Source organism: Odocoileus virginianus, chromosome 1 (assembly GCF_023699985.2).
Source record: "Odocoileus virginianus isolate 20LAN1187 ecotype Illinois chromosome 1, Ovbor_1.2, whole genome shotgun sequence".
NCBI lineage: Eukaryota > Metazoa > Chordata > Mammalia > Artiodactyla > Cervidae > Odocoileus > Odocoileus virginianus.
Window position 1 is genome coordinate 45586207 of NC_069674.1, and position 15680 is coordinate 45601886.

Genomic DNA, 15680 nt, shown 5'->3' on the forward strand with positions numbered 1-15680 from the left:
TTCAACTAGGTCTCAGCCTCTTCAGGAGCCTCCATTATGATGGGAACCCACATGTGGCAGCCCTGACAATGGGGTCTAGAAGCCCAGCTGAGGAGGTCTAGACTTCAGCATCAGATGCCAGGCTGAACAACAACAAAACCATGGTCAACAAGGCTCTTTAGACCAAATGTATCTGTATGGAATAGAAGACAGGATAGGGTGATGCAAACTAAGAAAACTGTTTGGGTTTTGTTTTTGGTTGGTTTTTGCTCTCTAACAAGAATTTAAGTAGATGGTCCAGAGTTGGTGTAGTAGCTTGATTGTGTGGGGTAACTAACTGTCCAGTTTGTCTAGGATTGGTCCTTGGTTTGTAGAATTTTCAATGCTAAAACCCAAATGGTCCTGGGCAAACTAAGACAAGCTGGTGACTCTAAGTGTTAGGTCCCAGTGTCCATAGATCTTGCTGGTTTGCCAGACATACTGTTTCCATCTTGAGGTGTAAGAAAGCTGCTCCTGTTTTCATCCTTCTTTCCACGTGTAGCCAACAGGAAGAGAGACCAGGAGGGGGATGACACGTACCTTTCATTCTAAAGGCACATCCCAGAAACTGCACGTAACACTTCTACTTACAGTATTTGAATCAGAATACAGTCACTTGGCCATACTCCTCCCATACTAGCAGGAGTCTGGGAAGTGTCATTAGCTGGGTAACCACACATCCGGCCAAAGCTTCTATGATTTTGGAATAAAAGGAGAATGAGTATAGGCAGGACATCTGGCAAGCTGCCCTAATACTGAACAGATAATACTTCATGATGTTCCCCATACTCCACAATTCCTTTCTACATGGTACTTTCTGCATAAATTGGCACACCTTACCATGTGACCATCCACCTAGGGCTCCACCAGGTAGAATCAGGCCGGACCTAGGACCCAAGTGCAGTCAACTTATAGCGTTGTCAGCAATGGATGACATGACTGACTGATATGACTGGGCTGTGACCCTTTTCTAGAAAAATTGAAACGCAGATACATTGTCTGTTGCAGAAGCTGAAAGATATCCAGAGAAAAATTAGGCAGCAGAAACTATGAGCAAACAGCAGCCATGAGAGAGAAAAGGTCACCCAATAACAAACTTGTGGGTAACTGCAGAGTGGCAGAGGTGGCACAGAGAGGTGTCCAGGAGGGGATTAATCTGTCCCTGTGCAGGAGAAGATAGTCTTATCGACAGAAGTAGGTGGCATTCTGAATCTTCTTCCAGTTGCATAAATATATCTCAGTTTCTAGAGGCTCAGCAGTAAGGCTGCTACAACATTCCCTGTGACACCTTAATTTCAGTTCCCAGGTTAGGGGAATGATTAAGTGTGGAGGTGGCCAGTAAGCTTGTTTGTGTTTTTCCATAGAATATGAACAAACTTTTTGGCCAACCCAATAGTATGTTGTGTGTCAGTGGGGTGCCATTAGTGTGCATTCAGCTGGAAAAAAAACACCCTAAAATAACCTAACAAATAAGGATACTTGTCATCTCACATGTTAAGACGTGTACAGGTTCCAGGATGGCTGACTCAGAGACTCAGTGACGTCATCTACAGGGCAGAGTCTGCCTTTTCTCTCTGCCATCCTCAGCCCCTGGAACTGGCCTCAGATTTGCCTCTTCCTGGTTTCAGGTTGACTACAGAAACAATTCATACAACTAGTCAGGGCTGGAAAGGAAATGACCCTTTTTAGTCCCTTTGTGAGACTGGAAGACATGTCTCAAGCTGCCAGAAGACTTTTTCCCCCATCTCATCATTCCAAGTCCATTCCTAAGTCAGTCACTGGGAAGAGGAGGAACTGCCGCATAGGTTTAGTCTGACTGAGACGCTACGGCCAGGGATGGGGCTTGACTTCCCTTCAAATACAAGGTTGTCCGTATCTGAACAGAATCAAAGTGCTTCTTGTCAGCAGGAAGGAGGACAAAATGATAGTTTTGGAAAGTATACTATAGTGTCCACTACAAGACACTATGAGGTAAGCTGGCTCCTCTCTGGCTGGTCTCCTAGGGCACCTCTCACATTTAAGTCCCCAGTGTTACAGATTAAAAACTGTATTAGAAAACAAAATTAGAATTTTGCCACCTGACACATTCTGGGGTGTTAAGGGCTTAGTTGCTCAGTCGTGTCTGACTTTTTGCGACCCCATGGACCGTAGCCTGCTAGGCTCCTCTGTCCATGGAATTTCCCAGATAAGAATGCTGAAATGGGTTGCCATTTTCTTCTCCAGGGGAATCTTCCCAACCCAGGTATCAAACCTGGGTCTCCTGCATTGCAGGTAGATTCTTTACCATCTGAGCCACCAGGGAAGCCCTTGGGGGTATTGATTCACCTTAATCAAAAGGTCAGTTTACAAATCAGGAAATCAGTGTATTGATTTGTAGTCCAAAATGCACAAATCTATCTCTGATGGCTGGGAAGCTCATGCTTACCATCCAGCACATAGCAGCTAAATAGCCAAATTAATATCCCCAAAGTTTCTTGGTTGTACATAACATCAAAGGTAGGATACAGAGGGTTTTGTGCTTTTCTCTGTCTTTGCCACACAATTTCAGACTTCTTTTCCATTATACATGACGTTCTCCTTGCCTCAAATAGCTTTGCTGCCTTTCTCTGCCTAAAAATGCCCATTCAAACCAAGTCCAACATCACCTGCATGATAAATATTCACTGTAAGTTATTTCCTTTCTCACTGTAGTAAAATTCTTAGTCACCATTGTCTCCCTAATGGACGGCACTACAGTTCAGTTCAGTCACTCAGTCATGTCTGACTCTTTGAAACCCCATGGACTGCAGCACGCCAGGCCTCCCTGTCCATCACCAACTCCCAGAGTTTACTTAAACTCATGATTCTCAGACCTTGTACATGTAAGAATCACCAAATCAAAATAAGACTTTGTTATTAAAAAAATCATATTTTCTAACGACAGAGGAATGGATAGGAAGATGTGGTACATATATATGTATAATAGAATATTTACTCAACCATAAAAAAGAATGACATAATGACATTTGCAGCAACATGGATGGACCTAGAGATTATCATACTAATTGAAGTTGCTGCTAAATCACATCAGTCATGTCCGACTCTGTGCAACCCCAGAGACAGCAGCCCACCAGGCTCCTCCATCCCTGGGACTCTCCAGGCAAGAACACTGGAGTGGGTTGCTATTTGCTTCTCCAATGCATGAAAGTGAAAAGTTAAAGTGAAGTCGCTCAGTCGTATCCGACTCTTGGCAACCTCACAGACTATATAGCCTACCAGGCTCCTCCGTCCATGGGATTTCCCAGGCAAGAGTACTGGAGTGGCTTGCCATTGGCTTCTCTGATAGATAAAGACAAATATCATATGATATTACTCATACATGGAGTATAATTTTTAAAATGGTACATGTGAACTTATTTATGAAACAGAAACAGACTCACAGATTAAAAAAAAACCTTATGGTTACCCAAGGGGAAACATGGTGGGGGTGTGGAGAATAAATTAGGAGCTTGGTACTTGCATGCACACAGTACTATATATAAGATAGATAACCAACAAGAACCCACTGTATAGCATAGGGAAGTATACTCAATATTCTGTAATAACCTATGTGGGTAAAGAATCTGAAAATGAATGAATATATGTATAACAGAATCACTTTGCCATATACCTGAAACTATTGACATTATAAATCAACTATACTCCAATAAAATTTTAAACCAAATAAATACAGAGAAAGAAAAAAAGTTTAACCAAAAATCATATTCTCAGGGAGTGTGATTCAGTAGGTCATGGATGGGAGAAGGACTCTGCATGTTAATGTACACCTCAGCAGGGGTTTAAGCCACGTTTGGGAAAGCACTGGCCTAGGCCATGATCTTCTTGCAATTATCATTCTGGTGATGGGAAATGGCTATGTTCCAGGAAGAAGGCCTCTTTCTCAACTGCAGTGAATGGGCAGTAACAAAAATCTTCCTCTTGCAAGGAAATCAACAAAGTCCCCATGACTTTCTGCTCTAGTCAGAACGTATATGGAAAGGTCCTGGACAGGGAGTTAGGGGTGTAGAACCCAGCTCCAGGCACCTTCTAAAAGGTAGAGATGCCTAAGCTAGGTTTGAAAGGGAGAAGGTGAGTTTGATAGATGTGGTAGGAAAGATGCTTCTCAAAGAGGGACAGACTGTGCAAAGCTTGGGGATCTGAGACTATAAGCAAGTCAATAAAACAGGAGAGAAGAATGCATGAGGGGAAGTGAAGCATAGAGCAGTCATGGGCCAGTACACGTTATTCATTTACAGCACCATATAAAATAGTAAAAACAACTTATTGAGCACTCATTCTGCATCAGACACTGTAATTTATATATATTATGTACAACACACTGCTGTGTCTCTTACACTATTTGGTCTCAAGTTTAAATATTCTCTTAAAGACTGTATGCTCTTAAAAACTATAGAGAACCCCAGAGAGCTTTTATTTATGTAGGTTATATATATCTATTGATATTTACTGTGTTAGAAGTTCAAACTGAGAAGCTGAGAAATATTAATCCTGAACACTATGGATAATATACCATTATGTGTTAACATAAAAACATACTTTTAAATAAATACAATCAGAATCTCTAGCACAAAAAATATTAGAGGAAAGAATAGCATTGTTTTATATTTTTGCAAATATCATGACTGACTGGCTTAAAAGAAGACAGCTGACTTCTTGTCTGCTTCTGCATTAACCTTGCACATGCACATGTCATATGGTTTCTGGAAAATCCCTCTGTACACTCAAGAGGGAAAGTGGAAAGGGAAAATAACAGTATTATGAAAATATTTTAGACCTTGTGCATCTTGAATGGGTACTAAGAGGTTGCAGGGGCGCCAGATCACTTCCTGAGAACTGCTGTTTCAGAGGCTGAGAACACTTGAATCATGGCTTTTTCGAGTCTGAGACGGTGATTGTAAGCAAGTTCCTCAGCCTAGGTCTCCATTTCCTCTTGAGTGACATGGGGACATGTAGGGAGCCTTAAAGGTGGTAACTGGCATGGTGTAAGCCATCAGTAAACGGCAGCAGCAGGTGATCCTTGTAACACTCCTTGGGGGTGAGCTCCAGGGCAGAATAGAGGAAACAGGAAAGCCCGGGGACAAACTCAAGTCTCTGACCTCAAAGGCTGGACTTGTGACCGCTGTGTTACACACATGCCATGTTGAGATGTTCTGAGCAGAGATGTACTTTAAAGAGATTAATGTGACCAGAGCTTAGGAAAACCAGTCTGGTTGTGGCTTAGAGAATGGAGAGGTGGCGCTGGGACTGCAGACAGGGGCTCCATTAGGCCAGGCAGGAACCATCAAGTTTCCTTTGGGCCATGCTGTATCAGTTTGACCTCTGGCCAAGGGCTGGCCAGAGACAGTGCTGTGGGTAAGGAAGAGGAACTTCTCAGGTGGTGGACTGGGCAGGACTCAGGCCCATGAATGTGGGCATGAAGGAGGTGCAGGACTCTTAAATCTCTCTGGCATTTCTCACTTGAGCAACCCCATCAAATATGTGTGACCACATATTTAGAGTACTGTCAACCAGGGAAGCCTTGGTGTCCAGGGCCGGTCACTTTGGCATGGAGCACCAATGTGGCTGATGATAGTTTCCAGCCCTTCCAGAGGTCAGACTGATACAGTGTGGCCCAAAGTCCCCACCATAACCACATTTTTTACCATGAACTATTTAGCATGGTCCAAAGTCCCAGGTATATAAAAGTCCCAGGGATATTCCAAGGGCTTAGAGGGTATCTCACAAGAGATGGTTGAGGTCCAGTCTTTTCTTTGTCAAATGTACAGGGTGTGTGAACAACTCAAGCCTGATGCACTACCCTTTACTGCACTTGTATCCAGCTGCCTACTTAAAAGGACTCCGGAAAAAAGTTACCCCCTAATTTTTTCATCAGAGCACCCAAATCTGCTCTGCCTTTAGTCTTCCTTATCTCAGTTCACGGAAACGTCACCCTTCTAGTGGCTCAGGCCACAGACCTTGGAGTCATCCTTGACTTCTCTCCCCCCACATCCCAAACTTAACTCTGGCCAATCTTGCTGATTCTATCTTCAAAGTATTTCCAGTTTCTTTCTGCTTCCCTCCCCCTCCACTATTTCCACCCTGGTCCAAACCACCACTATTTCTCTCTGAATGAGTCCAACAACGTCCAAACTGGCTCCTTGTTTTCACCTGTGGCCCCTGCAATCTCCTCCAGGCAGCCAGATGACCCTTTAAAATCATAAGCCAAATCATATCATTCCTCTGCCCAAAACCCTCTATTGACTTTTAATCCCACTTGGCAAAAAACCAAAATCTTCTGACCCCAAGTACCTCCCTGCCCTAATTTTGGTTTGCAAACTCTCAACTCACAGTGCTCTACCTGCAGTGGCTTCCTTCCTCACTCTCACCAGACACATCCCTGCTTTAGACTTGTATTTGTATTGAAATAGTCATCTTCCCTCCCCATTCTTCTTATTTTCCTCCACAGCACTTTTACAGTTGTCATACCACTCATCTGCCTGTTTATGAGCTCACTGTCTCCACCTCCAGCCCTCCCTCTCTGACCCCACCAGACTCTATGCTCCACAAGAACAGAAACTTAATTTTCAAAATCTCTCCTGTATTCCCTGTATTGCTGACTGGATGAATGTCTAGGCAATAGACCCTGCAGCCTATTGTTCACTCTTGCACCATTTTGGTTCTACAAAAGCTTGATGATTCAGAATCTGACAGTATTTTCTAAATAAGCAACCTAATTCTTCCATGTGGTCAAATACTTCCCATTTTCAGGATAAAATAGAAAAGAATAATTTAGGGTAGATTCTCCAATGTGTAGGTAAGCTCCATGGGGGCAGGGGTTATGTCTGGCATGTGTTTGACGCTCATGAATATTTACTGATGACCAAAGAACATTCCTACCTATTCTTAAGATCACAATCTGGCAGCACAGTGAGAAATTTAGTAATAATTTGTCCATTTGATGTTGGGGCCATGTAAGATTTGTGGATAAGTGACCTACTCAAGTTTTACCATTAACTAGAATTAAGTTCCCAAGTCCCATCCCAGAGTTCTTTTCCTGTTCAATGAGCTCCCTATGTCAGCTTCAAAGACCTTTGGGACTAAAACTAGAGAATAAGAACTTGGGAGGGAAAAGGGTGTTGGGATCTCACTGTTTGCAACTCATACTGTAGCAAGAGGAGCTGGATTTTGAAACATGCCAGACATGCACTCACATTCCCTCACTGCTATTAAGAAGTTGGGAGAGTTTGGTCAAATTGCTTAACTTCTGGTCCTCAATAAACACGTCCATTAAATGGAGATTGCCTAAATAGGGCTGTGGTAATGCTTCCATAGTGAGTTTGCAAAACTGTAACATTATAACTCAGAAGTGAGAAAAATTAATCCTTTCACCTTGTGGGTAACTGATACAGTCTTCCTCATGAGCCCTTCACCTAATGGTTAGCAAGAAAAACAATTCAAAGTTTAATTTTGTTTAGTCTAAATAGATACAGAATCTCAGTAGGAGATAATAAAGATTCTGGAGATGGAGCATGGTGATGGTCACACAACAGTGTGAATGCACTTAATGCCACTGACTTTTACATTTAAAAATGTACAAGCTTCGAGTTACAATTACTGGAAATGTAATATCTCACATGATGACTAGAGCTAGTTCTGCTGTAAGGTAAAATTGGAAGTTGTTTAGAGAGTAGATCCCAAGAGTTCTCAGCATAAGGAAGAAAACATTTTGGGGGGTCTTTTTTTGTACTTATATGAGAAGATGGATGTCAACTAAACCTATGGTAATGATCATGTCACAAGACATGTAAGTCAAGCCATTATGCTCTACACCTTAAACTTAGAAGGTGCCATTCATCAAACAAAGCTCCATAAATTAGGGGGAAATGGGTAAAATGTTAAAACTTTATGTATCAATAGTGTGTGAGCATGTGTGTTGGTCACTCAGTCGTGGATGACTCTTTGTGACTCCATGAACTGTAGCCAGCCAGGTTCCTCTGTCCATAGGATTCTCCAGGCAAAAATACAGGAATGGGGAACCATTTCCTTCTCCAGGGGATCTTACCGACCCAGGGATTGAACCCACCTCTCCTGCATTGCAAGTGGATTATCATCTGAGCCACCAGGGAAGCCCATGTATCACTACATTTTACCACAGTAAAAAATCAGGGAAATAAATTATCTAGTCTGATAATTTGGATAGTCTCTTCTGGCAATTCTGTCACTTCTGGAAAGATGGTGAAACTCTCAGGTTTCCCAGGCTTGGCCTCCCTTTTCCTCACTAAACTGTGTTTGGATATATGCGGAGGGGGACATGGAGGCTCATGTGATTCCGCAGCAGAGGCAGAGGGTCCTCTGGTGTGATTTCCTTGGCCCGCTAGGGCGCCTAAGCGCTGCCTGCCTCCTCCCAACCCTTGTCCCATGGCTCCAGGCTGAGGAAACACCACGTATTGTGACATCTCAAAAATTCCATCGTCACGCTGGTCCGGGAGCGGCGCTGTAGTTAGCTGGCACGGAGAACAGCTGTGAGTCACCCGTGGCTCCTCATCCCCCTTCCCCTGACTTCCGGGCCGCCAAGCCCGCTCCTTCTCTCACCGGCTCTGAGGTCTGCCCTCCTCTCCACCCACCGCACTGCTCCCGTCCAGTTTGGGCGTCCTCTTACCACACCCCGGGGCGTGCTTACACTCTGCGATTAATCACTCACCAGTGACCTCCCAGCAGACTGGAAGCTTCTCAAGGAGGAAGGCTGTGTATCACCAGTGTCTGGGACCATTCCTGGGTCAGAAGATGTTTTTCAGAGAAAACATCCATCTCAGTGGCTGCCTGCTCCCGGCCTGCAGGCCTTTGTTATAGTACCTAGGAGGTGTCCCGGCCCCTACTTCTACATCCCAAAGACAGCACAAAAGGAGTGCATGAAATGCTGTGAAAAGAAACACACAGTTCTTACCAACGTGCCATTTTCTAAGTCCTGGAACAATCATGGCATTAGAAAGTGGCGTTCCTGCTTTGTGGTGAGCAAATGCTGGTCAACAGACTGTGAGGTCTGAACCGTCAGAGGAAGAAAAAGAGTGTATGTGTGTGTGTAAAATTCCCAACACATTAGCCAATTAAAAAATCATTGCTTTAGCTGATATGTCTTTCCCAGATTGCTATCTGTTTAAACTATGGCATTTAATAAAGAAGAAAGGCTGCCTTTAAGTCATTTTAAGTGTGACAACAACAATAATATCACAGAGAACCAGTTTTTAAAAAGCACAGTTAATCATAATTCATCCTTGGAAGATAACAAATTATCTTCCAAGCCAAAACAAATTATATGTTTTTTAAAAAAAGAGCTCCAAAGCCTATTTACTTACTGAAAATTCCTCCAAAATCTCAGACGAGAAGGTGACGATGAACGTAAGGTCCAAGTGCTTGTTTTTTTTTGGCCCAGGGTCGCCTCCTGTCCTGGGGCCTGAGCACTGCACTTTGGGGCTCCCTGCCCTGTTGAGTTCAGCCACCAGGGAGAATGGCGGCCGGAGAAGACCAAGGTTGAGAGAGTTCTTCCCGACTCTGGGCTGGATTTTCTGACAGAGACCGTCCCTCCACTGCAGCTCTGGACCGCCCTCCTCTACTCAGAGCTCCAAATTCTGCAGGGGCGGTTACAACTCTCCAATGTTGCTAATACGCCTTAATCCTGCTAAGAGCCCACCAAGTAGACCCTTCATTAAAACCTCCTGAGCTACAGAGTTGGCTTCTCTTTCCTGAAGGAACTCCAACTAATTAGCCTGTAATAAGAAACTCCTGACTGGCACCAGCTAGGGCCCTGATGTCCTGATTTGCCGGTCACTGATGGATATTATGTTAATGCAGATATTCCATCAGTACTACTAGATAATACAGCCGAGTTCATAAACTAAAGGCCAAGAACTTATACCTTCAAATTTCATTGCCTTCCTCAAGTTGAAACCTTAGGATGCTTTCATATCTATTCCAACAATGGCCAAGGTTAAAATAGTCTGAAGTTGCCTTATAAGATTTCCTTTAGTGTTGTTATTTGGAATAATGTTGATCTTTCTTTAATGGCAGGTTTGATACAGATCAACAGGCAATTCAATATACATATATGAAAGTTAGCAATAATTTCATGCTGCTTAGACGCAAATGTCACTAACTGTCCTCAAAATGTATTTGATAGCTTGTTTTTCTTTTAAGCCAGGATCCAAAGTTCATGAGTGGCTTCTGGTTGTCTCTTTAGTGTTTTGGGGGAGGCAAAGACTTTGTGTGTAACTCTATGATCCACTGTATATGTGACACTGAAAACATGTGAACTATATCAAATGGAACTTCAGGGAAGGCTAAGTGGTCAGGGTATTGCAGAGGACACAACTTGGGTGTAGGAGATGAGTCAGCCATTCATCGGGGCCATTAAATTAGTGTGGGTAGTCAGCATTTTCCTTTTTCACATTAGGACATACAAAATAATGGTATTTCCATAACACTTTGGGTTGAACAGAGGGGGCTTCTTGGGGGCTGTCTGAAGCTCCAGCTGCCTCAGGCTCTTGTCCCAGTGGTGGGGGACCTTGGAAATGTTCAGACCAAAAATATGACAACTTTTGTCAAAGTTTCCAGGCTTCTTTGTGTCCTGGGGTATTTTTTTTTTATTTCCAACCCCATCACTTTAGTTAATCTTGTGTGTTTCTCCCTCAAGAGTCTCAGCTAGAGTCTTGCTCTGTCCCTTCAGCAGCCACATATGCCCATTAACCTGGAAACACAACGACAGGGGCAGCCTTTTTCCATGTTATTTATTCAGTCAATTAGCTACACGTGGGGGAAAAGCAAATTAGTCAGAGCTTTTGGGGGAGGCCTGGGTGGATGGGTGGAAGATTGGAATTTTAAACAGAAAATAATCTTATAAACAGTTAGATGAGAGATTTACAAAATCTGTTAAAAAAAAATAGTATCCTCTGAGGGTAAGAGACAAAGATAAAATCATCACAAATAAATTAACAACCTCTGATCATGGCATTCCTCAAAACCAAAGTTCCTGAAAATGGTTTGCATTTCAGATTGCTGCAATTTGCAGATACTTATATGGTCTATATTTCCAAAAGAGAAAAATAGAGACAAACACCAAGCAACAGATTAATACAATGTAGGGAAAATTGAGCACATGAAAGTAGCTATCATTTGGTAGCAAAAATAGAGTTATGCCAATGTTAATATCAAAATTAAAGACATTAAAATAAATTATGTCAATACAACTGCTTATTGCTTCTATTCATAACTAAAAGGTCTGAGGAAATTCTATGATAGCTGGAAGGCATAATATAACCTACAGAATAAGGATTAGACCTACAACAAGTTTCAACAATCAAATAGAAACTATTTTTCTTTTAGTGTTGACATTGTTAATAGCAGGACAAGGTCACTCATCATAAATCTGGAAAACACAGAAGGACAGTGCTTGAAGCCCAAGTCAATGATTTACTGGGAGTAATTAAAAATAGTGAGAAAAGCAGCAGCCCAAATGAAGTAAATTTTTTTTTTTTAGTGGTTTGTCTATTTTTCTCTCCCAGAGAGTCCCAGAGGAAGCACATGAGGCCTTGGGGGCTGTCTGGGCATTCTGTGGGGATACTGACAGTTGTCCTAAAGTGAACTCTGTCTGTTAGTACCAGAACCAGCCTGGCCTCTAGGAGGTGAATGGCATGGAGAAAGAAGCCGCACTGAGACTTTGATTATTACATTTGACTCCAGGAAATACCATCCTAGGCTTTGGGACCTGGGGAGGGAATGATCTGCCTGGCTACATAGGAGACTGTGGCCCCTTCCTAAAAAGCAGCTCCTGCAGCTTGGGACAGCCAGCAGGGGCGACAGCATCACATCACCTGCAGTGTAACGTGGGAAATTGCACTGCACAGTGTCTCATTTTCAAGAACAGCTGTGCGGTTCACCGTACGTTTGGGATGGGATGACCAGGAATAAAATCGAGATGACAACGTGTACCTTCAGCGATGAAGGGATTGGCATTATGTAATTGGGAGGTTCAAAATCTGGAAAAGTCAACTCTGCCTCAGTTCTCAAACAATGCCATGTTTCTGCTTCCTTCCTCTTAAGAATATAAAATGTCCTTGAGATACAAATTAGGTTGAGAAGGTGCTTTTGAGAATAGAGATTGAAGGAAAAAAGAGCTGTATCCCCCTCAAGGGAATTTGAGGATTATAATAGGATGTATCACCAAGCTATTTAAATGTCAGAAAAACCCTTTATAGAGGTGGGTACTAATAGGTTTTAAAATTGGCATACATATTCAAATTCATCCACACTCCCATCTCAAATGACTACAAAGGTGATGTTTGGTCCCCTGATCCTTGTGATTACAAAATGAACCATAAGATCAATTGAAATAGCAGCACTGGGACAATTAAAGACTTGCCAAAGACCGCATGACAAAGCTACATCCATTCAGGTTGCATGTTTTGTTCTTGTTTTGAGCCAACCTCTGCCGCAGTCAGTATTACTCAAGTTCTACATTTACCTTCACACTGTGAAAATGAGATTTGTTTTCCCCTGGAGTACCCTTAAAATCCACAGGCCTCTTCTTCCTGTCTGTGAGCAGAATTCATATACAAGCTTGAAAAGAAAAGAACAAAGCCCATACCAAAGAATTTGATCATTTCCATTAGGAATGGAAATGATATTCTCACTGTGTTCATCTTGACATCTTGATAAAATGGAATGGATGAAAGCAATATTTAATGAATTGCATATTATTTTAAAATGCTAGTCACTTGCAGATTCCAAAAGGCTACTGATCCACTTTAACTCTATTTTGAAAATGGAATACTCTCTAACTAGTTGTTTGTGTGACACTGAAAAACAGTAAATCTTTTTTTCCATTACTTATTTGATTTTTCACTCATAGCACTCTTTGATGTTATTTAAATATCTAAAAATGTTTTCTGGAGAAATTTATTTTTTACCACATCATTTTATTGATATCCCATAGGATTGTTATGGACTTTAGAGGAAAATGCTTAAAATTCAAGCTTTGGTTTTAAAGTAATATGGGCAGAAATTGGAACTGCTTTGATCACAGAATTCAACTACTGCACATATTCTATTATTGTAATTGGCAATAACATTTAAAAAGGCAAAGTTTCTCTTTTTGGTAGTTATAATCTGTATCAACTGCTGCAAAACTCACAAATGAGTGATATGAGTTAAAAAGAAAGTGTAGGAAGGGGATAAGAAGACATTTAAAGCTTTATCAGAACACAGCACAAAGGAAGAACTCAATTCTCTACATTTTTCCATAAGGCAGATGGTCAAACTTTTTAATACAAGACCTAAAATACATTGCTTATTAAGAGGTAGAAAATACCAAAACAGTACTTAAGGAAAATGTGTTGAGTTACTTAAAACAATCCACTACTTTATTAAACTTCTGGAAAGTCAAACTGCCATGTGGAATGCCCTGTGTATTTTAACACTAAATTGGGTCATTTCACACTCAACAGAGATGTGGGCAAATAGTGGGGGAAGTTGGGGTGGAGTAGGAAGAGAAAACAGTTTTTTTTAACTTGTAATGAATTTAAGGAGAAATTTCCTACTGTCTGCCTGGAACCTCATTATGACAATAAATAAACAGGGATTTCTCAAATTATCAACTCTGTATGATTTTGCACATAGGCAATGAAACTAGAGGGAGAGATGACTTCAAATGTTTCCTTCTTCGAGAAGGTACCACACCCATCTTATAAAAAAACATACATCTCACTAATCTTATTCCATTCTCTCCAGTCACTGAAATGCAAATACGAGTATTCTTCAGACTCCAGCATCAGCAGAATTGTTCCGTGTGAGCAATTCGAAAGCTGTCTGAGGCAAAAATATACCTGAGCTACCAAAATAAACCTGGGTAGCTTATGCATGGGTGAGTAACCCTAGGTATTCTTTTTTCTTAATGCACCTGGGAGAGATGGGTTTTCTTTCCAACCTATTCTATAAGGCATAAATTTAATTAGAATTTTCCTAACCTTTGGAAAATTAGTGTTAAAGTTTCTTTTTTTACCCACACATTAACATTCAATCTTTTATTTTTATTAAATAGTTTATATATAAAAAGAAATATCAAGGTGTTCTACATTCATATAAACAATCATGATAACATTTGAAATTGTAAAGAAACCTACTGAAGAAAATATATACTTAAATACTTACAACGCTAAGCTAAGAAGCACAAATGATCATTCTAGATAATATTGTTTAAATAGACACAAGATGGTGGCTTCAGAAAGCAAACGCAGGAGAAGCACAAAGATGTCTTGTTCTTTCCTCTTTCACCACAAGACAGGATGGTCCAGTTTGGAAAAACCAAAATCTTTCCTAAGTTCCAAATAGGTGCCGTTGCTCACCCAAGAGTCATCAATGGATTTCCTGTGGAAGTGAAAGAATTTGTTGAAGGCTCTTGACAAGATTGTCATAGTCTCTATTTCCCTTTTCAGTTCCTCTCCACCCCGTCCAGCCTTCCACCCCTCCCCTGCTGCTGCCCGTCCACATTATCATTTGCATCTGCACGCCCTGTCCCTATGGCCCAGAACTGGACTGCCTAGCTACTTCTGACTTGGGCTTCTTGAACTTAGAGGCTGTGAGAAATGGTACTTCTGAGACAAACGGGTGAAGGAAGACTCTGTGGTACATAAAACATGGCTGAGATGACAGCCACCACCTTGAGTATGACTATGTAAATGCTGCAAATCAATCAGGCTGTTCAAATCAAGTACTAAATTAACAGTAAAAAGAAAAGGAATTGGAAGTCATCACAGTCTAGAGTTAACAGCCTTGGTTCACTATTTGACTAGATGTTCAGATCAGTTCAATCGCTCAGCTGTGTCCGACCCTTTGCAACCCCATGAACTGCAGCACACCAGGCTTCCCTGTCCATCACCAACTCCCGGAGTCTACCCAAACCCATGTCCATTGAGCCGGTGATGCCATCCAACCATCTCATCCTCGGTCGTCCCCTTCTCCTCCTGTCCTCAATCTTTCCCAGCATCAGGGTCTTTTCAAATGAGTCAGCTCTTCACATCAGGTGGCCAAAGTATTGGAGTTTCAGTCTCAACATCAGTCCTTCCAATGAATACCCAGGACTGATCTCCTTTAGGATGGACTGGTTGGATCTCCCTGCAGTCCAAGGGACTCTCAAGAGTCTTCCCCAACACCACAGTTCAAAAGCATCAATTCGGCGCTCAGCTTTCTTTATAGCCCAACTCTCACATCCATACATGATGACTGGAAAAATCATAGCTTTGACAAGAAGGACCTTTGTTGACAAAGTAATGTCTCTGCTTTTTAACATGCTGTCTGGGTTGGTCATAACTTTTCTTCCAAGGAGTAAGCGTCTTTTAATTTCATGGCTACAGTCACCATCTGCAGTGATTTTGGAGCCCCCCAAAATAAAGTCTGTCACTGTTTCCACTGTTTTCCCATCTATTTGCCATGAAGTGATGGGACCGGATGCCATGATCTTAGTTTTCTGAATGTTGAGCTTTAAGCCAACTTTTTAACTCTCCTTTTTCACTTTCATCAAGAGGTTCTTTAGTTCTTCTTCACTTTCTGCCATAAGGGTGGTGTCATCTGCATATCTGAGGTTATTGATATTTCTC

The 15680-nt window shown here is 41.9% G+C and overlaps 2 protein-coding genes across 4 annotated transcripts in view; both read right to left on the reverse strand.

Moving 5' to 3' along the window:
* The window catches only part of GSDME (gasdermin E), a 103375-nt gene extending 96922 nt beyond the window's left edge, over positions 1-6453 (reverse strand). The window contains exon 1 of the mRNA XM_020878022.2: positions 6385-6453. The gene's annotated coding sequence lies outside the window, so the exon portion shown is untranslated. The remainder of the gene's footprint in view (positions 1-6384) is intronic.
* A 4347-nt stretch (positions 6454-10800) lies between these two features.
* Positions 10801-15680, reverse strand: part of OSBPL3 (oxysterol binding protein like 3) — a 198280-nt gene continuing 193400 nt past the window's right edge. For all 3 annotated transcript variants that reach the window (XM_070467611.1, XM_070467622.1, XM_070467606.1), the window contains one exon: positions 10801-14451. In XM_070467611.1, the coding sequence (XP_070323712.1) occupies positions 14355-14451 (97 nt within the window). In that variant the 3' untranslated portion in view covers positions 10801-14354. The remainder of the gene's footprint in view (positions 14452-15680) is intronic.